The sequence below is a fragment of the Leucoraja erinacea genome, unplaced genomic scaffold (genome assembly GCF_028641065.1).
Source record: "Leucoraja erinacea ecotype New England unplaced genomic scaffold, Leri_hhj_1 Leri_205S, whole genome shotgun sequence".
NCBI lineage: Eukaryota > Metazoa > Chordata > Chondrichthyes > Rajiformes > Rajidae > Leucoraja > Leucoraja erinaceus.
Window position 1 is genome coordinate 66216 of NW_026576106.1, and position 16910 is coordinate 83125.

General features: G+C 58.1%; 1 protein-coding gene across 1 annotated transcript in view; it reads left to right on the forward strand.

The window, feature by feature from the left end:
* The first annotated feature begins 740 nt into the window (after positions 1 to 740).
* Positions 741 to 16910, forward strand: part of slc25a24 (solute carrier family 25 member 24) — a 32459-nt gene continuing 16289 nt past the window's right edge. Inside the window, exons 1-3 of the mRNA XM_055666168.1 lie at positions 741 to 971; positions 13331 to 13457; positions 15524 to 15611. Coding sequence (XP_055522143.1) covers positions 13412 to 13457; positions 15524 to 15611 — 134 coding nt within the window. The 5' untranslated portion in view covers positions 741 to 971; positions 13331 to 13411. The remainder of the gene's footprint in view (positions 972 to 13330; positions 13458 to 15523; positions 15612 to 16910) is intronic.

A 16910-nucleotide genomic window follows, 5' to 3' on the forward strand; every position in this document is an offset into this window, starting at 1 on the left:
ACTCTCTCCCCCCCCCCCCCCTCTCCCCCCCTCCCCCCCCCCCCACCCCCCCCCCCCCCCCCCCCCCCTCCCCCCCTCTCCCCCCCACCCCCCCCCCCCACCCCCTCCCCCACCCCCCCCCCTCCCCCTCCCCCCCCCCCCCCACCCCTCCCCCCCCCTCCCCCCCCCTCCCCCTCACCCTCCCCCTCTCCCCCTCACCCTCACCCCCCCCCCACCCTCACCCCCTCCTCCCCTCACTCTCTCCCCTCACCCTCCCCTCCCCCCCCTCACCCTCACCCCCCCTCCCCCTCCCCCTCTCCCTCTCCCCCCCCTCACTCTCCCCCCTCTCCCCCCCCCCTCACCCCCCCCCCTCACTCTCCCCCCCCCACCCTCCCCCCTCACCCTCTCCCCCCCTCCCCCTCACCTCCCACCCTCCCCCCCCTCTCCCCCCCCTCACTCTCCCCCCTCCTCACCCCCCCCCTCACTCTCCCCCCTCACTCCCCCCCTCACTCTCCCCCTCACTCTCCCCTCACTCTCCTCACCCTCCCCCCCCACCCCCCTCACCCTCACCCCCCTCACCCCCCCCACTCTCCCCTCCTCCTCCCCCCCCCTTCCTCCACTCCATCCCTCCCCCCTCCCCTCTCTCTACACAGATACTAGAGCAGAGAGAGCGGCGCCAAGTGACCCCGCCCCGCCCCGCCCGGGCCGCTCCCCCTCCCTCCCTCCTCCCCGTCCCCTCCCCCCCCGCTGTTGCCGCCGCTGAACATGTCGCCGCCGCCCGAGCGCGGGGCTGAGGCCCAGGCCGGGCCCGGGGCTGGAGTTGGAGCCGGAGCCGCTGGGCCCGGGGTCGGGGTCGGGGTCGGGGTCGGGGCCCAGCAACGTTACCGCGACCTCTTCTCTCCCGCCTCGACACCAACAAGGACGGGCGCATCGATGTGGCGGAGTTGAGGGAAGCGCTGAGGGCCCGGGGCCTGGGGGCGGAGGCACAGGAGGTGAGTGGGGGGGACGGGGAGTGTGGGGGGGGGGGGGGGACGGGGAGTGGGGGGGGGGGGACGGGGAGTGGGGGGGGGGGGGGACGGGGAGTGTGGGTGGGGGGGACGGGGAGTGTGGGTGGGGGGGACGGGGTGTGTGGGGGGGGGGACGGGGAGTGTGGGTGGGGGGGACGGGGAGTGTGGGTGGGGGGGACGGGGAGTGTGGGTGGGGGGGACGGGGAGTGTGGGTGGGGGGGACGGGGAGTGGGGGGGGGGGGGACGGGGAGTGTGGGTGGGGGGGACGGGGGTGTGGGGGGGGGGGACGGGGAGTGTGGGGGGGGGGGGACGGGGAGTGGGTGGGGGGGACGGGGAGTGTGGGGGGGGGGGACGGGGGACGTGGGGAGGGTGGACGGGGGGGTGGGGGGGGGGTGGGTGGGGGAGTGGGGTGGGGGGGGGGGGAGTGGGGTGGGGGGGACGGGGAGTGTGGGTGGGGGGGGGACGGGAGTGTGGGTGGGGGGGACGGGAGTGTGGAGTGGGGGGGACGGGGAGTGTGGGTGGGGGGGACGGGGAGTGGGGGGGGGGGGGGGAGGTGGGGGGGGGGACGGGGAGTGGTGGGGGGGACGGGGAGTGGGGTGACGGGGGACGGGGAGTGGGTGGGGGGGGACGGGGAGTGTGGTGGGGGGGGGGGGGGGGGGGGGGGAGTGTGGGTGGGGGGGACGGGGAGTGTGGGGGGGGGGACGGGGGAGTGTGGGGGGGGGGGGACGGTGGGAGTGTGGGTGGGGGGGGACGGGGAGTGTGGGGGGGAGTGGGGGGAGGGGGAGTGTGGGGGGGGGGGGGGAGTGGGGGACGGGAGTGGTGGGTGGGGGAGTGGTGGGGGGGGGGGACGTGGAGTGTGGGTGGGGGGGGACGGGGGGGGGGGGGGGGGGGGGGGGGGGGGGGAGTGTGGGTGGGGGGGGGGGTGTGGGGGGGGGGGGGGGGGGGGGGGGGGGGGGGGGGGGGGGGGGGGGGGGGGGGGGGGGGGGGGGGGGGGGGGGGGGGGGGGGGGGGGGGGGGGTGGGGGGGGGGGGGGGGGGGGGGGGGGGGGGGGGAGGGGGTGGGGGGGACGGGGAGGGGGGGGGGGGGGGGTGGGTGGGGGACGGGGAGTGTGACGGGGGAGGGGGGACGGGGGGTGTGGGTGGGGGGTGTGGGTGGGGGTGTGGGTGGGGGGGACGGGGATGTGGGTGGGGGGGACGGGGAGTGGGGTGGGGGGGACGGGGTGTGTGGGGGGGGGGACGGGGAGTGGGGTGGGGGGGACGGGGAGTGGATGGGGGGGGGACGGGGAGTGTGGGTGGGGGGGACGGGGGGAGTGGGGGGGGGGGGACGGGGAGTGTGGGGTGGGGGGGACGGGGAGTGTGGGTGGGGGGGACGGGGTGGGTGGTGGGGGGGACGGGGAGTGTGGGGGTGGGGGGGACGGGGAGTGTGGGTGGGGGGGACGGGGGTGGAGTGGGGGGGGGGGGACGGGGAGTGGGGGGGGGGGGACGGGGAGTGGGGGGGGGGGACGGGGAGTGGGGTGGGGGGACGGGGGAGTGTGTGGTGGGGGGGACGGGGAGTGTGGGGGTGGGGGACGGGGTGGGGGGGGGGTGACGGGGGTGTGTGGGTGGGGGGGACGGGGGGAGTGTGGGGGGGGGGGGGGGGGGGGGAGTGTGGGGGGGGGGGGGGGTGGGGGGTGGGGGGGGTGGGGGGTGGACGGGGAGTGTGGGTGGGGGGGACGGGGAGTGTGGGTGGGGGGGGACGGGGAGTGTGGGGTGGGGACGGGGAGGGTGGTGGGGGGGGGATTTGTGGTGGGGGGGGATGGGGTGGGGGGGTGGTATTGGTTTTGGGGGGGAGTGTGGGGGGGGGGGGACGGGGTGGGGGGGGGGGGACGGGGAGTGTGGGGGGGGGGGGGAGTGTGGGGGGGGGGGGGGGGGAGTGGTGGGGGGGGGGGGGCGGGGAGGGGGGGGGGGGTGACGGGGGGTGGGGGGGGGACGGGGTGTGGGTGGGGGGGACGGGGAGTGTGGGTGGGGGGGTGGGTGGGGGGGGAGGGGAGTGTGGGTGGGGGGGGACGGGGAGTGGGTGGGGGGGGGGGGACGGGGAGTGTGGGTGGGGGGGACGGGGAGTGTGGGTGGGGGGGACGGGGAGGTGGGTGGGGGGGACGGGGTGTGGGGTGGGGGGGGCGGGGTGTGGGTGGGGGGACGGGGGGTGTGGGTGGGGGGGGACGGGGGTGTGGGGTGGGGGGGTGTGGGGGTGGGTGGGGGTGGGGGGGGACGGGGACGGGGGAGTGTGGGTGGGGGGGACGGGGAGTGTGGGTGGGGGGGACGGGGAGTGTGGGTGGGGGGGACGGGGAGTGTGGGTGTGGGGGGGACGGGGAGTGTGGGGGGGGGGGACGGGGAGGTGGGTGGGGGGGGGGGGAGTGTGGGGGGGGACGGGAGTGTGGGTGGGGGGGGACGGGGAGTGTGGGGGGGGGGGACGGGGACGGGGGGGGGGGGGGGACGGGGAGGTGGGGGGGACGGGGAGTGTGGGGGGGGGGACGGGAGTGGGGTGGGACAGGGGGTGGGTGTGGGGGGGGGGGACGGGGAGTGGGGGTGGGGGGACGGGGACGGGGTGTGTGGGGGGGGGGACAGGGAGTGGGGGAACTGAGTTCATTGTCACGTGTGTTGAGATACACTGGGAGGGTTTGGGGAAGTGATGGGGGGGGGGGGGGGGGGGGGGGTGGGAGTGGTGGGGAGGGGGATGTGAGTGGGGTGGGGGGGGGGGGGTATGGGGAGGGGGGATGTGAGTCTGGCACTGGGGTAATGGGAGGGAGAGGCGAGGAGGCAGCTGTGGACATAGGGCGGTGACCAGGGATGATGGCAGTGAGGGGGTGTAAGAGGGTATATTGGGGGGGGCAGCACTGGGCATTAGAGGGGCACGGGGCAGTGTGTTGGTGGGAACGTTCCTGGTGACAGTGGCAGGAATGTCACGTGTAAAAAACGGTGAAATTCTGGATCCGTGTTGGGTGGGGTGGGGGGGGCAGTAGGTGGTGGGGAGGGGAGGGGGGGGGCTGGCAGGTGCTGGGGGGATACAGTAGGTGGTGGTGAGGGGGGGAGTCTGTCGCTGGGCAGATACATAACTAAAGACACCGAGCGCACAATGTCGGCCTCTAAGGCAGGAACGGGGCACTGATTGTGGATGGTCAGCCATGATCACAGTGAATGGCGGGGCTGGCTCAAAGGGCTGAATGGCCTACTCTTGTCTATTGTCTACTGTCTGCCCCACCGTGATCAGGGCTGATCTGCCCCAGGCCTCATCTCCTCTTCTGTGCCAGTTCCCCATCGCCCACCATCCCCCCCATCTTTCACACATTTCCCTCCCTCCTCTTTAAACCCCCAGTGATCCGGCCTCCACACCCTCCGGGCTGGAGAATCCCACAGATTCACCTCCCTCTGGGAGAAGAAGTTCCTACACACCTCAGTTTTAAATGTCCGCCCCCTAATCCTGTAACTGTCCCTCGTTCTCCACATCTCCCCCTCACCTATCTCTGGGAGAAGAAATTCCTACATACCTCAGTTGTAAATCTCCACCCCCTAATCTTATCACTAAGGCCATAGCAAAGTGAACCCTCACCATTCATATATCCATCCAAATATCTGTTAATGTGGTGACTGCACTATTCTGGGTTAACGACTCACTATTTACCTTTTCTAGCCCCTCATGCTATATTTACCTATGTAAGGTGACCCTCCATCTTTCTACACTCCAGAGAAAAACACTTGCAGGATCTCCTTGGGTCAAGTTGCCCAATCACAGTAACATCCACCGATGCACCCTTCTAGTTTCATGCCATGTTTGCTATAACTGACCAACCACAACAATCTATGTGTGGCCTTAGCAACGATTTGCACAGTTGCCATGTTACATCCAACGCACGTACTCAATGCCCAGATCAGTAAACGTAAGCATACATAGAGTGCTGGATAGAGTGCTGGTGACGTTTCAGAGAGTGCTGGAGTAACTCAGCGGGTCAGGCAGCATCTGTGGAGAACATGGATAGGTGACGTTTCACAGCGTGCTGGAGTAACTCAGCGGGTCAGGCAGCATCTGTGGAGAACATGGATAGGTGACGTTTCACAGAGTGCTGGAGTAACTCAGCGGGTCAGGCAGCATCTGTGGAGAACATGGATAGGTGACATTTCACAGAGTGCTGGAGTAACTCAGTGGGTCAGGCAGCATCTGTGGAGAACATGGATAGGTGATGTGTTGGGTTGAGATCCGTCTTCTGACATTTTGATAGGATGGAGGGATAGAAAGCTGGAAGAAAGGCGAGAGCCATACCAAACTTGACGAGTGATAGGTGAAGATTGTGGAGGCCGGATCACTGGGGGTTTAAAGAAGAGTGATAGGTGAATACAGGTGAAGAAGGTTTTTGATAGGCAGCTTGTTGGACAAAGGTCTGAAATGAAACATTTGAGATATGGATAGAAGATGTGTGAATTGTGAAGTGAGAGGAAGGAATAAATGATGGAATGGGGTTAAATGGATACAAATCCAGGTGAGACACAGGGAAGAGGGGGAGAAATAAAACCATTAAAAAGGTGAATTGTTAGATTAGTCGGCTAAAATTTGAGCATTCAATGTTCATCCTGTTGTGTATTAAGCTACCCATGTGGATTCTTCCTTCAGTTTGCATGTGGCATCACTCTGGCAATGGAGGAGGTCCAGGACAGAAAGTCCAGTTCTAGTCTAGTCAGGGACTTGTGGAGTAACACATTCATGCTGTGACTCTCCGTCTGGCCCATCTGTCTGCTCTTGTGTAGGGACGACACATCTTTACTCAAACTCCATTTTGTTTCCCATTTGGTTCACTCCGGGTCATATCACAAAATGGTTGAGAGAAGGAGGGCGGAGTAGACTTATTCTGTTCCAATGAATTAATGAGAGTACAGGATACAGGAAATCAATAATTGCAGATGCTGAGAATTTGACATAAAACCATAGGTACATAGTTACATAGACAATAGGTGCAGGAGTAGGCCATTTGGCCCTTTGGGCCAGCACCGCCATTCAATGTGATCGTGGCTGATCATCCCCAATCAATACCCCGTTCCTGCCTTCTCCTCATACCCCTTGATTCCGCTAGCCCCAACGGCACTATCTAACTCTTTTGATTGCATCCAGTGAATCGACCTTCCACAGATTCACAACTCTGTGTGAATTTTTTTTTCTTCAACTCGGTTCTAAATGGCCTATTCCTAAACTGTGGCCCCTGGATCTGGAGTCCCCCAACATTGGGAACATGTTTCTTGAATTTAGCGAGTCTAATCCATTAATAATTTTATACGTTTCTATAAGATAACCTCCCATCCTTCTAAATTCCAGTGAATACAAGCCCAGTTGCTCAATTCTTTCATCATATGACAGTCCTGCCATCCCGGGAATTAACCTGGTGAACCTACTCTGCACTCCCTCAATAGCAAGAATGTCCTTCCTCAAATTAGGGGTCCAAAACTGCACACAATACTCCAGGTGTGGTCTCACCAAGGCCCTGTACAACTGCAGAAGGACCTCTTTGCTCCTATACTCAACACTCGTTATAAAGGCCAACATGCCATTCGCTTTCTTCATTGCCTGCTGTACCTGCACGCTTACTTTCAGTGACTGATGAACAAGGACCCCCAGATCCTGTTGTACTTCCCCTTTTCTTAACCTGGCACCATTCAGATAATAATCTGCCTTCCCGTTCTTGCCTCCAAAGTGGATGACCTCCCATTTCTCCACATTATACTGCATCTGCCATACATCTGCCCACTCACCCAACCTGTTCTGGTCACCCTGCATCCTCATTGCATCGTCTTCACAGTTCACATTGCCACTCAGCTTTGCTAATGTTACTTTTAATTGCTTCATCTAAATCGTTAATGTATATTGTATATGTTTAAAGGTGTGCCAACTCTCAGCAGGCTGGGCTGTATCCGAGGAAGTGAAACAATGAATGTGTCCGGTCCAAGACAGGTCATCAGAACTGTGCAAACACATTGGAGGGAATGTGTGGGCGAGCTAGATTAGATAGAGGAGTGATGGGGTGAGGCCAGGGTTACTGCAGCTGAATCATCCAGTTAATTACTATGGGTTAATTGGAGCAGATAGAGGATTGTAAAATGTGTAATCCAGGGGTGAAGGTGGGCAGCAATAAACAGAGTAAATCACAGCAGAGAAGGCTCTCGACCCAACGGGGTAAATATGATGACTAAGCGGTGCTGGCTCGAAGGGCTGAATGGCCTCCTCCTGCACCTATTTTCTATGTTTCTATCCTATTTGTTCTGTTGTGCCGAAGGGCCTGTTTCCACGCTGTGATTCCATTATCACAGAAGGATGTCTTACAACAGAAATGGCCAGTTCTGATCCAGAGAGAGGCTTGTTGTACAGCTGGGAGACATGTGACCAGTGGTGTATTACAGGGATGGGTGCTGGGTCCTCTGCTGTCTTATCTATATTCATCATTTGGATGAAATTTGTTAATATAATTAGTAAGTTTACATATGAACTTGCAGAAGGTTGGCACGGCGGTGCAGCGGGTGGAGCTGCTTTCTCACACCACAGAGACGCCGGTCAAATCCTGACCACGGGTACCATCTGTGTGGAGTTTGCATGATCTCCCGTGGGTTTCCTCCAGATGCTCCGGTTTCCTCCCACATTTCAAACATGTGCAGGTCTGTAGGTTATTTGGCCTCTGTAAATTGCCGCAGTTTGCAGGGAATGGGATAACATAGAATATGGGTGAACGGGTAATGGGTGGGCAGAGTGGACTCGATGGGCCGAAGGTCCTCTTTCCATGCTGCATATCTAAACTAAGCTAAAATGACACCAACATTGTGGTGCAGTGGACAGTGAAGAGGGTTATCTAATATTACAACAGGGTCCAGATTAACTAGTAAAGTGGCCCAAGGAATGGCAGATGGAATTTATCGTGGAATAGTGTAAGGAGCAGCATTTTGGTAAGTTAAACCAGCGCAGACCTTACTCACAGGGACCAGGAGAGTGTTGTTGCACACAGTGACCAGGGAGTGCCTGTATAGTTCCCAGAGTGGTCAAGGAGGTAGACAGAGTGGTCAAGCAGGTAGACAGGGTGGTCAAGCAGGTAGACAGGGTGGTCAAGCAGGTAGACAGGGTGGTCAAGCAGGTAGACAGGGTGGTCAAGCAGGTAGACAGGGTGGTCAAGCAGGTAGACAGGGTGGTCAAGCAGGTAGACAGGGTGGTCAAGCAGGTAGACAGGGTGGTCAAGCAGGTAGACAGGGTGGTCAAGCAGGTAGACACGGTGGTCAAGCAGGTAGACAGGGTGGTCAAGCAGGTAGACAGGGTGGTCAAGCAGGTAGACAGGGTGGTCAAGCAGGTAGACAGACGGTGGTCAAGGGTGGTGGTCAAGCAGGTAGACACGGTGGTCAAGCAGGTAGACACGGTGGTCAAGCAGGTAGACAGGGTGGTCAAGCAGGTAGACAGGGTGGTCAAGCAGGTAGACACGGTGGTCAAGCAGGTAGACACGGTGGTCAAGCAGGTAGACACGGTGGTCAAGCAGGTAGACACGGTGGTCAAGCAGGTAGACAGGGTGGTCAAGCAGGTAGACAGGGTGGTCAAGCAGGTAGACGGGGTGGTCAAGCAGGTAGACGGGGTGGTCAAGCAGGTAGACGGGGTGGTCAAGGAGGTAGACAGGGTGGTCAAGGAGTTAGACACAGTGGTCAAGCAGGTAGACAGAGTGGTCAAGGAGGTAGACGGGGTGGTCAAGGAGGTAGGCAAGATGATGAAGAAGGTGTTTGATATGTTTGCCTTCCTGGCATAAGACTGAGTATGGAAGTTGGGATGTCATGTTGTAACTGAACAAGTTGTTGGTGAGGCCATTCTGTCCATACAACTCTGCTCGTCCAGCTGTGTGAAGGATGTAACGAAGCTGGAATGGGGCCAGAATGATTCACCAGGATGTTACTGAGGTCTTGAGGGCTTGAAGCTGGAAAGTCTGAGACTTCTTCAAGGAGCGTAGGTGGTTGAAGAATGACCTTATAGAGATGTATAAAATAATGAGTGGTGCAGATAAGATGGATAGTAACAATTCATCCAGTGTAGGGGAGTCTAAAACTAGAGAACACAGGTTTAACGTGGAGGGGGACATTCACGGGGAACCTGAGGGGCAGCTTGTTTACACTCAGAGTTCTCTCCCAGATCTTTGGTTTACTCCCACACTCCAAAGACAAACAGGCGTGTAGATAAATTGTCTTGGTATACGTGTAAATTGTCCCTAGTGTGTGTAGAATAATGTTAATGTGTGACGATAGCTGGTTGGTGCGGACTCGGTGGGCCGAAGGGCCCGTAAACTGAACTGAAAGAGGGTTGTGGGTAAATGGAATGAATAGTTGGGGAAGTTGTATAAGCTGAATAATTACAATGCTTAAAAGATAGTTGGACAGATACATGGCTAGAAAAGGTTTCTGACGGATATGGACCAAATATGGGTCAATGTGTCTCGTTGGGATAGACATCTTGGTCGCCATGAACGAATTGGGCCAAAGGACCTGTTTTTGTAACCTCATTGATTACCCACAGACTATCATTGATCGGGCTGGGTCCTATGCTGAACTTTGTTCTATGTTGTAAAGTAAGCATGCAGGTACAGCAGGCAGTGAAGAGAGCTGATGGCATGCTGGCCTTCATAGTGAGAGGAGTTGAGTTTAGGAGCAAAGAGGTCCTACTGCAGTTGTACAGGGCCCTGGTGAGACCACACCTGGAGTATTGTGTGCAGTTTTGGTCTCCCAATTTGAGGAAGGACATTCCTGTTATTGAGGGAGTGCAGCGTAGGTTCACCAGGTTAATTCCCGGGATGGCGGGACTGACATATGATGAAAGAATAGGTCGACTGGTCTTGTATTCACTGAAATTTAGAAGGATGAGAGGCTATCTTATAGAAACGTAAAATTAGTAAGGGATTGGGCAGGCTAGATGCAGGAAAAATATTCCCAATGTTGAGGGAATCCAGAACCAGGGGCCACAGTTTAAGAATAAGGGGTCGGCCATTTAGGATTGTGATGAGGAAAAACTTTTCACCAGAGAGTTGTGAATCTGTGGAATTCTCTGCCACAGGAGGCAGTGGAGGCCAATTCACTGGATGTATTCAAGAGAGAGTTAGATTTAGCTCTTAGGGCTAACGGAATCAAGGGATATGGGGAGAAGGCAGGAACAGGGTACAGATTTTGGGTGATCAGCCATGATCACATTGAATAGTGGTGCTGGTTCGAAGGGCCGAATGGCCTCCTCCTGCACCTATTGTCTATGTTTCTAAACCTGTGCCCTGTAGATTTAGACAGTGGTGAGGGGAAACATCTCCAGCCAGAAGGTGTTGACCCTCTACAATCTCTTGCTATGAATGTTGTGTGTGGTGATCGCTGGTCGGTATTCTGTAGCTAAGGGGCCTGTCCCACTTACGCAACATTTACCGTGACTGTCGGCACCTGTCATAGGTTGTTGCAGGTCGGCGAAAAATTTCAACATGTTGAAAACCCAGCAGCGACCAGAAAGATGCTACGACTCTGTTGGCGACTCGAGACCATACATGCAACACCTTGGCGACATGTCGCGGGGTGAAGCCTGTACGGTCGTGAGTAGTCGCCCGAAGAGTCGTACCTTGTTCTGGTCACCACTGGATTTTCAACATGTTGAACATTTTCAGCAACCTGTAACGACTGATGACCGGTGCGAGCAGTCGCCGAAAAATGTTGTGTAAGTATCACAGGCCCATTAGTGTGTTGTGTATGGGGATCGCTGGTCAGTATTCTGTCTCAGTGTGTTGTGTATGGGGATCGCTGGTCGGTATTCTGTCTCAGTGTGTTGTGTACAGGGATCGCTGGTCGGCATTGTGGAGGTTTGGTCCACAATACAATTGTATGTATTGAAGTTATAGATTGATTGATTGTTGAATGAATGGACATTCGGTCAGTGCAAGAAAGTGTGGTGGTGATAGATGGGCTGATATATATTCAGGAGGGAGATGGGGATTTAAATCTGAGTGGCTTTTATATTTGCTGTGGGAGGGGTGTGGGGCTGGGTGTGGGTGTGGGGCTGGCTGTGGGTGTGGGTGGGTGGGGGGTGTGGTGGGGGTGTGGGGCTGGGTGTGGGGCGGCTGGGTGTGTGGGTGGGTGCTGGGTGTGGGTGTGTGTGGTGTGGGTGTGGGTGTGGGGCTGGGTGTGTGGGGCTGGGTGTGGGTGTGGGTGTGGGGGGGGGGGGGGTGTGTGGGGCCTGGGTGTGGGGTGGGGTGGGGTGGGGGTGTGGGTGGGGGGCTGGGTGTGGGTGTGGGGCTGGGTGTGGGGCTGGGTGTGGGTGTGTGTGCTGGTGTGGTGTGGGGTGGGTGCTGGGTGTGGGTGTGGGGCTGGGTGGGTGGGGGCTGGGGTGTGTGGTGTGTGGGGGGCTGGGTGTGGGGTTATGGGTGTGGGTGTGGGGTGTGGTGGGGGTGTGGGTTGTGGGGTGGTGGGTGTGGGGTGGGGTGTGGGGGTGGGTGTGGGGTGTGGGTGGTGGGTGTGGGAGTGTGTGTGGTGTGTGTGGTGTGTGTGTGTGTGTGGGTTTGGGGCTGGGTGTGGGTGTGGTGGGTGTGTGTGTGGGGTGGGTGTGCGTGTGGGTGGGGTTTGTGGATGGGTGTGCTGTGTGGGTGTGGGTGTGGGTGTGTGGGCTGGGTGTGTGTGGTGTGTGGTGTGGGGCTTGGTGTGGTGGGGTGTGTGTGTGGGTGTGGGTGTGGGGCTGGGTGTGTGTGTGTGTGTGGTGTGGGGCTGGGGTGGGAGGGGTGTGGTGTGTGGGTGTGGTGGGGCTGGGGTGGGTGTGTGTGGTGTGTGTGGGGTGTGGGTGTGGGGTGTGGTGTGGGTTGGGTGTGGGAGTGGTGTGGGGGGGTGTGGGTGTGGGGCTGGGTGTGGGGGGTGTGGGGGTTGGGTGTGGGGGGTGTGTGGTGTGGGTGGGCTGGGTGTGAGTGTGGTGTGTGTGTGTGGGTGATGTGTGGTGTGGTTGGGGTTGTGTGGGGTGGGGTGGGGGTGGGCTGGGTGTGGGTGGGTGTGGGGTGGGTGTGGGTGTGGGTGTGAGTGTGGGTGTGGGGTGTGTGTGGTGGGGTGTGGGGCTGGGTGTGGGGGTGTGGGTGTGTGGAGGGGTGTGTGGTGGGGGCTGGGTGGGGTGTGGTGGTGTGGTGGTTGTGGATGGGGTGTGGGTGTGGTGGTGGGGTGTGGGGCTTGGTGTGGGTGTGGGGCTGTGGTGTGGGGCTGTGGGTGTGTGGTGTGGGGCTGGGTGTGGGGGTGGTGGGTGTGTGGGTGGTGTGTGGTGTGGTTCTTGTGTGATGGGTGTGTGGTGTGTGTGTGGTGGGGTGTGGAGGCTGGGTGGGGTTGGTGTGCCTGGGTGCAGCTGTGTGTGGGGTGGTGTGGGTGTGTGTGATGGGTGTGGGTGTGGGGATGGGTTGGGTGTGGGTGTGGGTGGGTGTGGGTGGTGGTGTGGTGTGGGTGTGGGGGTGGGTGGGGTGTGGGTGTTGGTGTGTGTGGGGTGTGGGGGGCCTTGGGTGTGTGTGTGCTGTGTGTGTGGGGCTGGGTTGGGGATGGGTGTGTGGTGGGGGTGGGTGTGGGGTGTGGGGTTGGGTGTGGGTTTGGGTGTGGGGCTGGGTGTGGGGCTGGGGGTGGGGCTGGGTGTGGGTGGGGGCTGTGTGGTGGGCTGGGGTGTGGGTGTGGGGGTGGGTGTGGGGGTGTGTGGGTGGGGGCTGGGGCTGTGTGTGGGGCTTTGTGTGTGTGGTGGCTGTTGTGTGGGGCTGTGTGTGGGGCTGGGTGGGTGTGGGGCTGGGGTGTGTGGGCATGGGTGTGGTGTGGGGGCTGGGTGTGGGGTGGGGTGGGGCTGGGGGTGTGTGGTGTGGTGGTGATGGGGTGGGGTTGTGGGTGGGGGTGGGTGTGTGGTGTGTGGGGGGCTGGGTGGTGGGTGTGGGCTGGGTGTGGGTGTGGGGGTGTGGGGTGTGGGTGTTGGGCTGGTGTGTTTGGGTGTGGGGCTGGGTGTGGGGCTGGGTGTGGGGCTGGGTGTGGGAGGTTTGTGGGGCTGGGTGTGGGTGTGGGGCTGGGTGTGGGGCTGGGTGGGGGGTGGGGCTGGGTGTGGGTGTGGGGCTGGGTGTGGGGCTGGGTGTGGAGGTTTTGTGGGGCTGGCCTCTGCTGGTTTGTATATTGTGTTCTGGGGAAGGTGATGATGGGTGTGGGAATGTTCTGTGTTGGGGAAAGGGCTGCTTGACTCTATAAAGGGACTGCTTCACATGGTATGATTGAGAGTGGTGCTTGATGTGGGACCGGGAGGCTCTGTCCATGCATCTGACTTGACTCTTACATTCTTCTTTTTAATAGAAAATACTCAGCTGTGGGGACAGTAATGCAGACAAAGAACTGGACTTTAAAGAGTTCGCTAACTACCTCCAAGAACATGAGATGAAACTGCGACTGGCCTTCAAAAGCTTGGATAAAAACAATGATGGTGGGTTGGAGCTATCGTGCAAACAATCTTGCCCTGACGGTGGGAGGAGGGGGTGTGGAGGGGGTGTGGATGCGTGGTGGTGGTGGAGGGGATTTGGCCTGGTGGTGGAGGAGGAGGGTTTGGCCTGGTGGTGGAGGAGGAGGGTTTGGCCTGGTGGTGGAGGAGGAGGAGGAGGGTTTGGCCTGGTGGTGGAGGAGGAGGGTTTGGCCTGGTGGTGGAGGAGGAGGAGGGCGGTTCGGCCTGATGGTGGAGGGATTTGGCCTGGTGGTGGAGGTGGTGGTGGAGGGTCTGGGGATACTGGGGAGAGAGTGATCGGCAAGTCCTATAAGACTATAAGTTATAGGAGCAGAATTAGGCCATTTGATCATGGCTGATCTATATTTCCCTCTCAACATCATTCCTGCTTCTCCCCATAACCTGTGATGCCATCATTCATCGAAAACCTATCAATTTCCACTTTAAAAATACCCAATGACGGCCTCCACAGCTATCTGTTGTAATGGAGTCCACAGATTCACCACCCTCTGATTAAAGAAATTCCCATATCTCCCTTGGAAAGCTACATGCTTTTATTCTGAGGCAGTGGCCTCTGCCGCACCACATGGAAACAGGCCCTTTTTCCCAGGTTGCCCACACTGACCAAGGTGCCCTATCTACACTAGTCCCACCTGCCCACCTTGGCCCATCCTAGACTCTCCCACATCTGCTTCACGGCCACTCTACCTGGGCCTTTCATTCTTTGGTATTCTCTGCTGTGCTTTGTATATGGCACTGCAGTCCCATGCAGCCCCCATGCATTCTGTACTGCAGTCCCATGCAGCCCCCATGCATTCTACACTGCAGTCCCATGCAGCCCCCATGCATTCTACACTGCAGTCCCATGCAGCCCCTTGTATTTTACACTGCAGTCCCATGCAGCCCCCTTGCATTCTGTACTGCAGTCCCATGCAGCCCCATGCATTCTACACTGCAGTCCCATGCAGCCCCTTGCATTCTACACTGCAGTCCCATGCAGCCCCCATGCATTCTGTACTGCAGTCCCATGCTACCGCTTGCATTCTACACTGCAGTCCCATGCAGCCCCCATGCATTCTGTACTGCAGTCATAGAGACATAGAGTGATACAGCACGGAAACAGGCCCTTCGGTCCAACTTGCCCACACCGGCCAACAATGTCCCAGCTACACTATTCCCACTTGCCTGCATTTGGTCCATATCTATCCAAACCTGTCCTATCTATGTACCAGTCCAACTGTTTCTTAAACGATGGGATAGTCCCTGCCTCAACTACCTATGGCAGCTCGTTCTGTGCATTCCCCTGCATTCTGCATTGCCGTCCCTTGCAGTCTCACTGCAGTCCCATGCTGCTGCTTGCATTTTACACTGCAGTCCTGTGCATTCTACACTGCAGTCCCATGCATTCTACACTGCAGTCCCATGCATTCTACGCTGTGGTCCTGTGCAGTCCCGTGCATTCTACACTGCAGTCCTGTGCATTCTACGCTGTGGTCCTGTGCAGTCCCGTGCATTCTACACTGCAGTCCCATGCATTCTACACTGCAGTCCTGTGCATTCTACACTGCAGTCCCATGCTGCCCCTTGCATTCTGCACTGCAGTCCCTGTGCATTCTGCACTGCAGTCCTGTGCATTCTACGCTGCAATTCCATGCTGCCCCTTGCATTCTGCACTGCAGTCCTGTGCATTCTACGCTGCAATTCCATGCTGTCTACATTCTGCAGTCCTGTGCATTCTACACTGCAGTCCTGTGCATTCTACACTGCAGTCCCATGCATTCTACACTGCAGTCCCATGCATTCTACACTGCAGTCCCATGCATTCTACGCTGTGGTCCTGTGCAGTCCCGTGCATTCTACACTGCAGTCCTGTGCATTCTACGCTGCAATTCCATGCTGCCCCTTGCATTCTGCACTGCAGTCCTGTGCATTCTACACTGCAGTCCCGTGCATTCTACACTGCAGTCCCATGCATTCTACACTGCAGTCCTGTGCTGTACGATGCCAATTTGAATCTTTCTGAGTTCTACTGAAGTACTGTTTTATTTTAGGCAGGATTGACACAGTTGAAATTGTCCAGTCGCTCAAGTCTCTGGGAATGGACATCAGTCCTCAGAATGCAAAGAAGATTCTCCACTCGTAAGCTCGCTTCCTGGAACTTGCCGGAAACACGCCTTTATTTAAACTGTGCTTTAATCCTGAGCTTTAATCACTAGGGCAGCGGTGGGCGGGCGGTTGAGTTTTCTGTTGTTGGTTTTCAGGAGTGGGCGTGTTTGAAAGCTTTGCTGTTGCTGCCCAGTGAAGCACATTCTTGAATCAGTCTGAAGGGTCTCGACCTAAAACATCACCCATTCCTTCTCTCCAGAGATGCTGCCCGTCCCGCTGAGTTACTGCAGCTCTGGGTCTATCTTTGGTTTAAACCAGTGTGTGCAGTTCTTTCCTCCACCTTCCTGAGCCCAGGCAGCCCTAACATTATATAGTTTCACAGTGGGAGGGGCGGCTGTTTGGCCCACAGTGCTTGCTCTATGCAGCAGTAGTTTGCAATCTCCCACTCTTCTCTCCCTATTGCCTTCCCAACTTTACCCCCTCAGGATAGAACTTCCATCACTATCCAAATGTGCTATCCAAATGTGCTGTTATTACTTCTTTAATAATTGACTCCTGCATCTTCCCCACCACCGATGTCAGGCTAACTGGTCTGTAATTTCCCGTTTTCTCTCTTGCTCCTTTCTTGTAATGTGGGATAACATTAGCTACCCTCCAATCCACAGGAACTGATCCTGAATCCCTTGTCAGCCACGGTTCCTTCCTACTCCCCTTAGAATCTTTCTTCCTCTTTGGAATGAAATGATCCTGCATCTTCTGGATTATGCCCAGAAATCCCTGCCATTGCTGTTCCACTGTCATTCCTGCTAGGATCCTTTTCCAGTCGACATTGGCCATCTCCTCTCTCGTGCCTTCATAGTCTCCTTTGTTCAACTGCACACTGACACTTCTGATTTAACCATACTTTATTAGCCAAGTATGTTTTGAAACATACGAGGAATTTGATTTGCCGTACAGTCGTACCAATAAAAAGCAACAGAACACACAAAATACATTTTAACATAAACATCCATCACAGTGACTCCTCTACATTCCTCACCGTGATGGAAGGCGACAAAAAGTTCAACGACGACTGCTTTGGTGCCACCTCCTGCACCCACATACAACTCACTGACATCATCCATTTCACCACCAACTTCCATCCGGCACTCAAATACACCTGGACTATTTCCGACACTTCCCTACCATTCCTTGACCTCACTATCTCCATCGCAGGTGATAGACTTCTGACTAACATCCACTATAAACCCACTGACTCCCATGGCTATCTAGACTACACTTCTTCCCACCCTGCTTCCTGTAAGGACTCCATCCCCTACTCCCAATTCCTCC